Source organism: Chiloscyllium punctatum, chromosome 6 (assembly GCF_047496795.1).
Source record: "Chiloscyllium punctatum isolate Juve2018m chromosome 6, sChiPun1.3, whole genome shotgun sequence".
Lineage (NCBI taxonomy): Eukaryota > Metazoa > Chordata > Chondrichthyes > Orectolobiformes > Hemiscylliidae > Chiloscyllium > Chiloscyllium punctatum.
The window spans coordinates 38,490,596-38,504,036 of record NC_092744.1 but is presented as its reverse complement, the minus strand read 5'-3'; the positions used below and the strand labels follow the sequence as shown (position 1 = coordinate 38,504,036).

At 39.1% G+C, this 13,441-nt stretch overlaps 1 protein-coding gene across 1 annotated transcript in view; it reads right to left on the bottom strand.

The window, feature by feature from the left end:
• The window catches only part of psmd2 (proteasome 26S subunit ubiquitin receptor, non-ATPase 2), a 71,426-nt gene that overhangs the window by 16,708 nt on the left and 41,277 nt on the right, over positions 1–13,441 (bottom strand). Inside the window, exons 12-14 of the mRNA XM_072572466.1 lie at positions 8,270–8,357; positions 3,605–3,767; positions 599–700 (exon numbers count right to left, since the gene is read on the bottom strand). Of these exons, the coding sequence (XP_072428567.1) occupies positions 599–700; positions 3,605–3,767; positions 8,270–8,357 (353 nt within the window). The remainder of the gene's footprint in view (positions 1–598; positions 701–3,604; positions 3,768–8,269; positions 8,358–13,441) is intronic.

Here is a 13,441-nt window from a genome sequence, read left to right as displayed (position 1 = left end):
ACGGAAGTGTTTGATAAAAATTAGGAAGTTAAAAAATCACAACACCAGGTTGTTCAATATATCTCAATGTATCAGTTGTATGTCACTATGATCTTGTGCTATAAATTCTTCGTCTTATGATCCTGTTCCCAATAACTACCTGACGAAGGAGCAATGCTCCAAAAGGTAGGACTTCCAAGTAAACCTGTTGAACTATAAACTGGTGGTGTGTAATTTTTAACTTTGTTTACCATAAAACACCAGCACCATCCCATCATAAAAACTAGGAACTTAGTGCATGGATATGATACCAACATCACAGCCTGCACTACTACAGAAATTCCTTTGTGAAGAAAGGAGATTGGATTGTCCTGTGCTACACTGCCAAACAATCGGAAGGTTAAACAATGGAGAAAGATGTGAGGTGTGCCCCCACTGCTGAAGCCCTGCCTTGCCACTACCACAACTAATCTTTCTAAGCATGTCAGCCATGCTCAGTGGCTAGATTTTATTCTGTTGTCAAAACATAAGAACCCTGATATTTTAATACCAGGTAGTGTGTAGTACCCAAGCTCAATCCTCGATAGTGGATTAGTTAGATTTATCTAACCATACCAACCTGCATAAGCACAGACGTCTACCAATGTATTCGCAAAACTGCGGAATGGCTCTGACACCACTTCTAGGGCAGCCAAAATAGCCTCAATGGCCTCCCCTTTTCCTGTGAACCAGAAATAAATGATAATAATCTTTCACATAATGCTAACTTCATTTTGAAGCTGGGCATATACAGAGATTTTATATATACTTAAAAAAATCTGAAATGGCACGTCTAGATTTGCTGCAGAAAACGCAAACTACAAAGGCAGTAAATTACCCCTGAAAACTGGAATAACTTGCTGATGAATTATCAGTGCTTTAAACAGGAGAGTTATGCATTGACTTGAAACTTCATCAGGGTTCAACAGAAGAGACATAAATATGCAGGTATTACAACACAATCAAGTCATCGGTCCAATAAGTCCACTCCACTGCTTACCCTCCGTGTAAATAAATACTTGTCATCACATTTACCCATCTCTTTCCGACAATTTCAAAACCCTCCTCCTTTTCCTTCATTCATGTATCCAACTTAATATTCTCAACCGATATTTTCAGTTTTGGCCCTCAACACTAGAATGAAATGTATAATTTTACAACTCTGTGCAGGGAATTCTTTTTCACATTGTTAGAAATGTTATGTTTAATTTTGCAAATCTATGGACCCACATCCTAAATTCAAGTATCAGAATGCACTTACCATCTTCCCTGCTCCCTACTTTCATAATTTTAACATTTTCTTGCAGCATCCTATAATTTGTGTTCTTATGAAAAAAACAATTTGGTGGCAAGAACAGGAAGGCAAATTACTACCTAAATGGAATCAATTTAGGTAAAGGGACAGTACAAAGATATTTGGGTGTTGTTGTACACCAGTTAATGAAGGTAAGCATGCAGGTACAGCAGGTAGTGAAGGTAGCTAATAGCATGCTGGCCTTCATAACAAGAGGGATTGAGTATAGAAGCAAAGAGGTTCTTTTGCAGCTGTACAGGGCCCTGGTGAGACCACACCTGGAGTATTGTGTGCAGCTCTGATCTCCAAATTTGAGGAAAGACATTCTGGCTATTGAGGGAGTGCAGCGAAGGTTCACAAGGTCAATTCCTGAAATGGCGGGACTACCTTACGCTGAAAGACCAGAGCGACTGAGCTTGTATACCCTTGAGTTTAGAAGACTGAGGGGGGATCTGATTGAGACATATAAGATTATTAAAGGATTGGAGACTCTGGAGGCAGGAAACATGTTTCCGCTGATGAGGAAAAAATGGGTGAGTGCCGAACCAGAGGACACAGCTTAAAAATACGGGGTAGACCATTTAGGACAGAGATGAGGAGAAACTTCTTCACCCAGAGAGTGGTGGCTGTGAGGAATGCTCTGCCCCAGAGGGCAGTGGAGGCCCAGTCTCTGGATTCATTTAAGAAAGAATTGGATAGAGCTCTCAAAGATAGTGGAATCAAGGGTTATGGAGATAAGGCAGGAACAGGATACTGATTAAGAATGATCATATTGACTGGTGGTGCTGGCTCAAAGGGCAGAATGGCATACTCCTGCACCTATTGTCTATTATTTTTCCAAGCCCTCACTTTAATTTATTCATAACAGGTATTTCAAGGTCCTTAATGTTCTCTACTATTTCCCATAAGAAACTCTGCCAACAAGTCCACATGCACCAAATCAATTGCACTCAACCATCAGTCATGAGTGTTAACTGGTCAAAGAATTGCAATAAGTTTATCAAGCATGATGGTCCCCTGGAATCCTCAGCGTTGCCTCTACATAACTATTTTTCTCTACGCAAGTATTTTTTAAAAACTTTAAAATATAAAGTTTTAAAATCTTCCCTACCTCAGTGCTCACTTGACTAAAGTCTTTAATTACCAGGTTTCACTTAATCTTTCTAAAACTAGGTTCAACACTGATCACTCACTAGTCCTCTGGCAAATACTCAATAATGTCCTGAAATACACTTCCAAGGGCCTCCACTTTTTTTCCTTTTTCCCTCCAGATCCTTGTACAGACACTGTCAGATCTCAGTACTGAGTCACCCTTTACCTTGCATGCATTCTCCAAACTTTTCCACTTATCGGCTTACCTCATTCTCAACCATTCCATGGATTTCACTTTACTGATACACTTCTCTTTAACAAGGGCTTACTAAGTGCTATCATTTTTATCACCTGCAACTTGACAATCATCTCAAAGTTCACCTTGTCTTTAAAAATTCTCCTTCCACTAACATAAATATAAAATATTTTACTCTCCTTAACTTCACTTCCATTTTTTCCTCTATTAATTTTTATTGACTCTCTTCAAGTTTAATTGGGTTCTAACTGTTTTTAACACTCCAACCTAACTACTAGTACTTTTCCTTTTCTTACAAAATAGAATTTATTTAATTTGTAACTCTGCAATCTCTACTAAACATATTTCACTATTACTCTACAGATCCATATCCCATATTCTCCTTTCACCTAATACAAGGGAATTTAGCAATACGAACAGCAGATTCAGAGTCATACATGATTTTACACCTCTCCGAAGCTGAGACAAGCAAAATGTTCTTCAGCACATTGTTGAAATGATTATTCCCCATACATCGTCCTAATTTCAGCAAATCTATTCACCACAGGAGTTTTCCTATTCTAAACCAGTTTCATCCCCCACCTAGCAAAAGAGTCAATGGATAGCAATCAATGACAGAAAAATGACTCGCTACTACTAAGTTCAGGGATAAGAAAGCTAACTTTTGCTCAAGCTGAGTTCAGTTAGATAAGCAGAGCACTTAACAGAAACCTCACTGGTATGCATATCTGTTATCCACTTTTCCAAAGTCCAATTTAATGTTAAATGCAAAGCAATAAAGCAATTACTGTAAGTGTACAGCATTTACTGATGAATTGAGGATAGTGTTAAAATGACCTAATTTTGAGAAATTATGAAAACTGACAATGAAAATTAAGAAAATGATTTAAAACAAACCCCATTTCATGAACTAGCTTTTGTTTTGCCACAATATTTATTCTTACCTAAATGGTTGAGACCTAGCCCTAAAGGTAGCCACCTGGCATAAGTGTCCTTCAACTCCTGCTCTGATTTCTCCATTATAGTTTCCAGGATGGTGGAGGTAACTTCTCCATTGCACGAGCCCACTGCAATCATACCACATGCCAGAGCAGTCACACCTATCACCTGCAGATTATATTTGAAACCAAAGCATTAGGTAATCACACAAAACATTCTAATGTCAATAATTTAGCACCAGTGGTTGAACTGAAATAAAAGAGCCACAGCCTAAGAAGCTACCTTCAATAAAACACATTTTATACAATGTGTAAGCATTTTATTTAAGTTTCAAAGGAATATTACTCCGGCCAATTTTTTAACAGGTGGCTATTTGCTCCAGCCCCATGAGCTTTTACCTTCATTCAGGTAGAAAAATATACATCACTTTGCCTAAAAAAACCTTATATAATATTCCTCTTTCTATAATCAAATAAGACCCAAGTATCAGTCATGACGACTGGAACCCTATTTGGGTCCCTATTTAAATCAACTCCATAGATCTGTATTTATATCAACTCCAAATAAGTGGTTAATATTATAAAGGTTGATAATATATTATTTGAGAATTTGATCTATAAACATGAGGAAAATAGTTTTTAGTTTCAGTTTTGTAAAAGTTTGACCTTTTAAGGTCAAAAAGTTAATTTGAAAAATAGATTCAAAAAGCTTTTACAAGTAGTCACGTGATTTTAGATAAATAACCATCAAGCCACTGGGGAGATTGAGTGTATTTGTTGACTTTGGTTTTGGTTGCTGATCCAGAGGGGGAGAAATGGAGGTGAGGGATAGGAAGCACTTCAATACAGAGAGAAGTCCTTAACAACAGAACTGCTAATATTAGCAGTCAAGGCTGGCAACAAGTCCTTAGTTACCTAGACTGCAGGAAGAAATTTTCAGAAGCAGATGGTGGGAGGTGTCAAAGAGGAAGACATTTTAGAAGGCTGTTGAATACACCAGTTTAAGGGAACCAATGCTAAGTAGCAACAGTGAACTAAGTTAGCAGCTTATTTGAAAGCGTTCAGGCAGAGATTCTAACTAAATAAAATATCTTTGAGTAAACGCACAGAAATCTGTCAAAATGAAAACAATGTCAGACTTATCAGCCAAAGAAGAAGCTGTAGCATAGAGTCTAAGGTAATTCTTTACTCAGGTTTGAATGTTAATAAAGTTGCTGCTGTGAAAGGGATTTCTTTCTAACATTTTCTAAGGAGATTGTTCTAACAGTTCTTGTATAATGTAGTGTAGAATTAATTTGTTTCTTAGTTGTGTTATAAATGTTTTTGCAATGTTGAAACTTCATTGGCAGCCCTAGTGTGTAAATCATTGATTCACTTCCATGGTCAGAAAAATAAAAAGTAAAACTTATGGTTATCAAACCCATATTTCCATATTGGATTTGACCTCTCTAGTATTAGCACCAGCTGGAATCATAACACTCTGCAGTGCCACTACAAATGCAATTAATGAATGGAATACAAAGCTATAAAAACTCTTCAACAGGCAAAGAAATAGGCTTGCTAAATAGACAATCTCACTCAGTAGTTGTGATGACGGTCTGAACGTGAATATATTCATATAGGTAGTAAGTGATTTTTCCAATGATTATTTGTTTACGTGGAAAAACCAAAGAATGAATGAATATTTGACACAAGTTGGAGCTGCTCTGAGAATGGTACTAAAAAAAATTCAGTTCATATACTGATAACTTTAAAAGCATACTATTAAAAATTATTACTACTGAACCAACTCATCGCCATTTTGTTTCCACCACTAATTTCACCTTTACCCGCAAGAGGAGAATCATAAATAATACTGAGACACTTGCAGACACAGTGATCAACTTATTTGACAAAGATCTGTAAATCAGTAAAGTCAACATTTACTATCAATCTATTTAAGACAAAAAGATTTGTTACATCTACAAAACTATGCAGTTGGTTGAGTGGCTTCACAGTCACAATTCGCCTACAGTTAAATTATTTTTCCACATTCAACACTAAACTGACAGGATTGCTGCATTGCTTAGTCTAATGATTTCTAAAGATTTTCCAAGTGTTTCATATAACGACATTGCTTTTCTCCCCCCAAACATTGTCTTTCCATTGCTATAATTTCAGTCCATTTTCCTTTTGAATTTTGTCTCAAATTTACTTTCTGTTATGACACTGAGGTGAACCCCTCTGTTACTTAAACCCAAACACCCAGAAAAGCTCACCTCGCTTAGTAATCCATTAAATATGAGAGACAGAGAATTCAAAAATTCCACTATTTTAAAGAAAATAATATCAATTTATTCTTTAACTCTAAAAGTGAACATTAAGCAACAAATCTTCACAACTTGGAGTCCTGCTTTCTGTTAATCTCTCCAACTCTGTAACAATATGCTGTTCCAATAAGAGACTTATTAAAATTACATCGACTTAAATTTCAAAACCATACAGCTGTTGACGTCTTTTGTGACTTCACTCTTCCAGCTGCTGAATTCCCTGGGTCATCATAGAGATGTACAGCATGGAAACAGATCCTTCAGTTCAACTCGTCCATGCCGACAAGATATCCTAACCTGATGCAGTCCCACTTGCCAGCACTTGGCCCATGTCCCTCTAAACCCTTTCTATTCATATACCAATCCAGATGCCTTTTAAATGTTGCAATTGTACCAGCCTCCACCACTTCCTCTGGCAGCTCATTCCATACACATACCAACCTCTGCGTGAAAAAGTTGCCCCTTAGGTCCATTTTATATCTCGCCACTCTCACCCTAAACTTATGCCCTCTAGTTCTGGACTGCCCCACCCCAGGGAAAAGACGTTGTCTATTTATCCTATCCATGCCCCTCATGATTTTATAAACTTCTATAAGGTCACCCATCGGCCTCCGACGCTCCAGGGAAAACAGCCCCAGCCTCTTCAGCCTCTCCCTATAGCTCAAACCTTCCAACCTTGGCAACATTCTTGTAAGTCTTTTCTGAACCCTTTCAAGTTTCACAACATCTTTCTGATAGGAAGGAGACCAGAATTGCATGCGATATTCCAGTAGTTGCCTAACCAACGTCCTGTGCAACCGCAACATGACCTCCCAATTCCTGTACTCAATACTCTGACCAAGAAAGGAAAGCATACCAAACGCTTCTTCATTATCCTATCAACTAAGACTCCACTTTCAAGGAGCTATGAACCTGGACTCCAAGGTCTCTTTGTTCAGCAACACTTCCTAGAACCTTACCAATAAGTCTACAAGTCCTGTTAAGATTTACTTTCCCAAAATGCAGCACGTTGCATTTATCTAAATTAAACTTCCATTTATCTAAATTAAACTTCGTCTGCCACTTCTCAGCCCATTGGCCCATTTGATCAATATCCCATTGTAATCAGAGTTAACCTTCTTCACTGTCCACTACATCTCCAATTTTGGTGTCATCTGCAAACTTACTAACTGTACCTCGTATGTTCACATCCAAATCATTTACATAAATAATGAAAAGTAGTGGACGCAGCACCAATCCTTGTGGTACTCCACTGGGCACAGGCCTCCAGTCTGAAAAACAACCCTCCACCACCACAGTCTTCTAAATTCGAGCCAGATCTGTATGCAAATGGCTCGTTCTTCTTTCTTTTTACTGCAAGTATGTTTCATATGAATAGAGAATGTTTCTTAATTTCTTGGAGAGCAAGATGCTAGATCTCCATGCGTTTCTATCTCGATGGCAGTTGCTTGCTCCCCCATTTTTAAAATGTTCGCATTTTTATATCCCCAACATCAGATTGTCTCTTTGATTTGATGATGGTAAAACAATAAATTCAAACCTGACTTGGCTTTAGTATCCTGGGGCATAATTTAAACTGAATGGTTAAATTAGAATTGTTGTCAAAATAGCAACCAAAACGCAGGTCTCCATTTCACAGCCAAATGTTACTATTTTCAATTTTCCAGTACACACTGTGCTTATAATCTCTTAGTTCGGAACAGCATTCACTCTCTCAAAGGTACAGTACACAACTTCAACTTCATAACACATCACAAATTTGATGGTCTTCACGGTTACCTTCTCTAATTTTTTGTTAGACAACTTGCACTTCAACTAGTAAAATTAATAGCTTTTAAAACAAAATTAGCCAAAATATCACCGAGTATAATAAATATATACTGATTTTATTGGGAGATTTGAAATCATGTTTAAGACTAAATACAGAGAAAACCATTTAGTTCATCCAACTTATCATTCCATATGAACTTGCTATAAAAAATAATCCTGGAATTTATTCATGAATGGCTGTAGCCTTCACAATCCTATCCAGAATACTATTCAAAGTATAACTAACTGCATCATCAGTCGGATCATTTGGCCCAATCTGTTCCTGTCAGTTTTGTTTATGGAAAGAAACTGCCTACTTAAGGTGTTAAATTTTATTCTTTTCACCCACAGCTCTGCAAATTGTTTTTTCAAAACAAAAAATGAGAGAAAAATTGAATGCACACCATCTGAAACTTCGCTTTCCTCCTATGATTATTTTGGATTAACCAAGGTTTGAAAAAATGATCTTAATCTGATTGTAATATCTCAGATGTCAACTGCAACACTTCCTGTTTTCATTCAGATTTTTGAACAAGAGAAATTTTTTTCTTACCTCCATGCTGGATTTAGAGTCCCGGGTCACAGGAAGAAGCAGAGCAAGTACATCTTCCCGATTAGAGCCTGCATAAGCAAGACCAAGCCTGCCAACCAAAAAGTTAAAGAAATTACACAAAGATGCTGTTTACACAAACTACTTACAATTATCAAATCGACAGAACAAAAACTTGCAACTTAAGTTTAAAGTTATCTGTATGCTCTAATGTGCATTTTGCCTCCAGCAGAGTATCTTTAACTGATATAGTAATACTTATGTTAACCCTCGTAATGTAAGAAAGTGGACTTGGCTAATGTGATACTGAAAGACTCAACAGACATTTATTTCAGCTAATATATACAAATTTTACATTAGCTAACATTTCCATGTCTGAGCTAGCATTAAGTTGTTTGGTTACAAAGAGAAGTCTACATTCATCAGCATGTCAAGTTTTGCGTGGCTCCGAGCTAAGATGAATTATATCACAAGCACTTATCTGAATGATGTGTTAACTGGGAGCAATATAAGGTCACTGTAGTCCTACAGGACCACCACACTACAAGCAAAGGGCAAAGTTGAGAGGATGGCACCTTCATGACAACCTCAGCCAGCTTTGGAACCAAACCCACATTTTTGGCATCACTCTGCATTGCAAATCAGCTGGCCAGCCATCTCCAACACAGTGCAACCTATATATACACATCTATATTTTTTCCAAAATGAAAAAACCCCAAATACATATGGTTGAGCATAGGCACATATTGACAATTTCATAACTTTTTGCAAGATTAAAATTCAGACTTCAATATAATGCTTTGGAGGTTTGACAACTCATTCTGATTTGGTTTTGGTATATGCCTTAGGAGAGGTATGTGTTTTTCACTTTTGCTCTTATTTGATAACTTAATTGTGCTGTCACTGATAGCTATCACTCAATAGCACCATACATTCACAATCATTTTCTGCAATATTTAATTGATTTGGCGTGCAATATACCAGTCCGAGCTAGGTTCTATTCCTTTGCAATGTAGCACCACCATTGTTGCATACTATAATAAACTTTTGCTGGTATTTGTATTTTTTATTTTATAAATATTTTTATTAAAATTTTTTTCAAATCCTTTACAAAGCAACAATATATAAAAAATACCAAAATACAAAAAGATAGAGGTAGTACACACAATGTCATATTACAATACTATTAATAATAAACTACCTACTATTCTATCAGACAAACATATCTAGTAAACTTAAAACAAATTACAACCAAATTAAGCTGAATTCAAATTAACTTTAATTAAATTATATCACATTGCTTTATTCTATTTTACTCACCAGACCTCCACTGAAGCTCCTACCCCTGGAAGCACCAGTCATTGTACCCATATATTTTTCCCCCCCAGAGTCCCATGGACGCTCAAACTGGCTTCCACAGCTATATCACAGCCCTAACCAATATTGCCGACAAGTCTGTGTCAATATAATTTAGAAAGTGCTGCAACATCTTAGAAAACTTCTCCATTTTGTGGTGAACCATATTTGTAAGGTAGTCTTGAGGGAGATGCTCCATCACCTGCCTGCACTACCCCATAAGACTGGGAAGGGGGTGGGGGGGGGGGGGTGGAGATGGTGGCCAGGATTTCCTTCAGCTCCCTTACTGTGGCAGTCCAATATCTCTGGATCTTGCAACATGACCAGTAGCGGTGTGTGAGAGTGTCTATACAGATTACGTTTGGGACACCCTGGAGATGCTCCTCTCTTGAACTTAGCTAGCCTCTCTGGTGCCATGAGTCCTGAGTAAAATCTTCAATTGCATGGCCTATGCTTTGTTACATATTTGGATTTTTTTTACATTTTCCCAGACATGTTCCCAATGAAATATCCGCTCTTAGTTCCCGATTTCAAGTCCTACAGAGTCCCTCCACATCTCCTAAGGCACGTCCTTTCTGTAAATGATACAAAGTACTAACTGAAAGAGCACCCGTGCACCGAAGCACTCTTTTCTCCAGGTCTGACTTGTGAGGCCTAGCCAGGAGCGTGATCTTCCTCTGTATATAATACTTTATCTGAAAGTACTGGAAAAGGTTCCTATTGAACAATCCATAAGAGATGACCTCATTCCCCTATAGCTTAAAGCCAGAGTCCACTGCCCCAGGTTTTAATCCTTGGACTTCTGCCAACGGGGTAAACAGCAAGGTCTTAAGCCAATTGCCCTCGTCTTGCCTCACTATCCTCCAAGCTTTCACCATTTTTAAAATGATTGAGCTCTTACACTGCTCGATCACGATTTAATCTTACCCATGAATAATAGATTAACTAGGGGGATTTTCAACTGCGAGGCTTCAACGTCAAACCAAATAGACTCCGAAACCACCCCCCCCCCGCCATGCATAGTCACCTATATATGCTAACTGGGCGCTTATGCGATATCTCTTCAAGTCCAGCTGGTGGAAGGCAGGGGTAATAAAAATTCCTAAATATAAAAAATCTTTTGACGACAGTCTAAATGGGTACTCCACTGCATCCTTCAGATCAGGCACCTCCACTAATCTGCCATAGTTAAGATTAGAGTGGCGCTGGAAAAGCGCAGCAGGTCAGACAGCATCCAAGGAGCAGGAAAATCAACATTGCATGCAAAAGCCCTTCAGCAGGAATGAGGCGTCCACTAATCCCCCCCAATGACATGGCTTCCGATTTTGTGAAGTTGCTCCTGTATCCTGAAAAACTGCCAAATAAATTAATTTTTTGAAACAATAGAGGAACGAACTCCTCCGGATTGGCCAAGAACAATAAGACACCATCAGCATACAGGGCGATCTTATGCTCCCCCACTCCCACCCTTGGCGCCACTATTTCTGGGTCCCTCCTGACAGCCTTGGCTAACGGCTCAATTGCCAAGGTAAATAATCTCTGTCGACTACCTTTCCCAATACTAAAATTATCCGACTTATCCAAGTGACTGCTACCTTAGGATCATTACACAACACCTCCAGCCACCAAGCAAAGACTCCCCCATACCAAAGCACTCTAGGACCCTAAACAGGTACAGCCATTCTATCCGGTCAAATGCCTTTTCCGCGTCTAGGGAGGCCACCAAACCCAGGATCAATCTTTGCTGGCGTACCTGCACTACATTCAGTACTCTCCTGATATTGTTGGAGGAGCTACAGCCCTTGATAAAAACTGTTTGACCTTCTTTCATAATATAGGGTAATACTTCTTCCAACCTTGGGCCAGCACCTTTGACAGAATTTTAAAGACTACATTCAACAACAATATAGGTCTGTATGAAGCACATTCTTTGAGATTATTCCCCTTCTTTAAAATTCTTTAAAAGAGGGCTGAAGACAATCCTATGTATATGAAAAGCTATACATACTCAAAAGTGGCTGCACAAACACATTTATGAATTCCTTATAAAGGTAACTCAAGAATCCAGCTGGACACGGTGCTTTGCCACCCTGGAGATGCTTTATTGTTTCCTGCACCTCTTATATCGTCATAGGCGCATTTAACAGGGAGACCCGTTCTGCGGTCATACTGTGGGAGTCCAGGTTCTCAAAATAAGGACTGCATTCTCACTGCACTGGCTTCACTACCCTCCAATTGGTACAACTCTGCAAAGTATTCCCTAAATTTAACACTCATCCTCAACTCACAGGTAAATGTGCCAGTCTTTTCTCTAACAGACATAACGGATTGGGAAGCATTTTTCTTTCTAGCCAGATAGGCCAGATGTCTACCTGGCCTATCTCCAAATTGAAACAATCTTTGTTTAGCAAAAGAGATCTCCTTTTTTGACACCAGTGTGTGCAATGAGTCGAGAGCAGCCTGGAGTGCCGTGACCTGCTGCAGCTTGACCAACGAAGGCCTATTTATAATATGCTTCCTCAGCTATCTTCAGCCAAGCATCCAGCATCCGTTACTGCTCCTCCCTCTGCCTACTCTAGTCGTTGAATACAAAATGATCAGGTCTCGTAAATATGCATTAGTGGCCTCCCAGAGTATTGCCGGATGACTGGCCATACCCAAGGTGATATCCCAGAAGGCCCTGAACTCTCTTGTAATGCACTCAACAAATTTGCTATCCCTTACAGGAATGGGTCCATGACCTGTGCTATTCCGCCATCCTTATTTCAACATCAAAACACACTTGAGCATGGTCAGAGATAGTTATATTCCCAATCTTGCAAGCCAATGTTCTGTCCAAACAAACTGAAGAAACATGTCAAATCGGGTGTGGCACTTATGTGGATTGGAATAAAAAGTAAAGTCTCTTCCATTAGGGTTGAGATGCTTTCACACATTCACTAATCCCAACTCCTCACGTCCACCAACTGTCTAGATTGCATGGGCATGCCTGCTGAGCCCATTGGCATCCTGTCTACGCCGGGATCCATTAGGTGGTTAAAATCCCCTCCTATGATTGTGCGGCGCATCCAAAGATTCATTAATTTAGCAACTGCATCAATTAGAAATTTAACAGGGTGCACCAAGGGACAATAAACATTCAGGGCACCATACTCTCCTCCATGTATTACAGCTTTAAGAGTGATGAACCATTCATGTTCGTCCTTAATTTGCTCAGTTACCTGGAAAGGAAGGTTCCTTCTTCTCAGTATAGCCACTCCTGTACTCTTAGAGCTAAAGGAAGAGAAGAATACGCTATCATAACCCCGCTGCTGCTGCTTCAGATGTTCCTTATCAGTTAAATGAGTCTCCTGCAGCAGGGCGATGTCAACCCTTTCCTTCCTAAGGCCTGACAGCACCTTCTTTCTTTTAATGGGGGAATGGCTCCCTTTTACATTCCAGGTGCACCATCTGAACAAATCACTAGCCATGGTTATCCAGGGCAGCCCAGTGGTTCCCCAACAAAGGAAGCTTATCTGAGGTGCAGCGAGCGAAAAAGACATTAATTCTGAAGTCTAAAAACTACTCCTAGAAAAGCTACTACAACTAAAAATAAACTAAATCACCACATTTAACTTGAACAAACACCCAAAAATGCTCAATTCACGAGAGATTTTCCCCCTTGCCCACAGGGGGCAATTCTCCCAATCCTTGAAACCATTCCACCTCCTTCCAGCTATGCCAATGCCCCTGTCCCAGGCAAGACACAGAAAAAGAAAATATGTTATTTACATTCCTGAGAATTAACAATGGATGCCTCACCTCCCCCTATACACCACT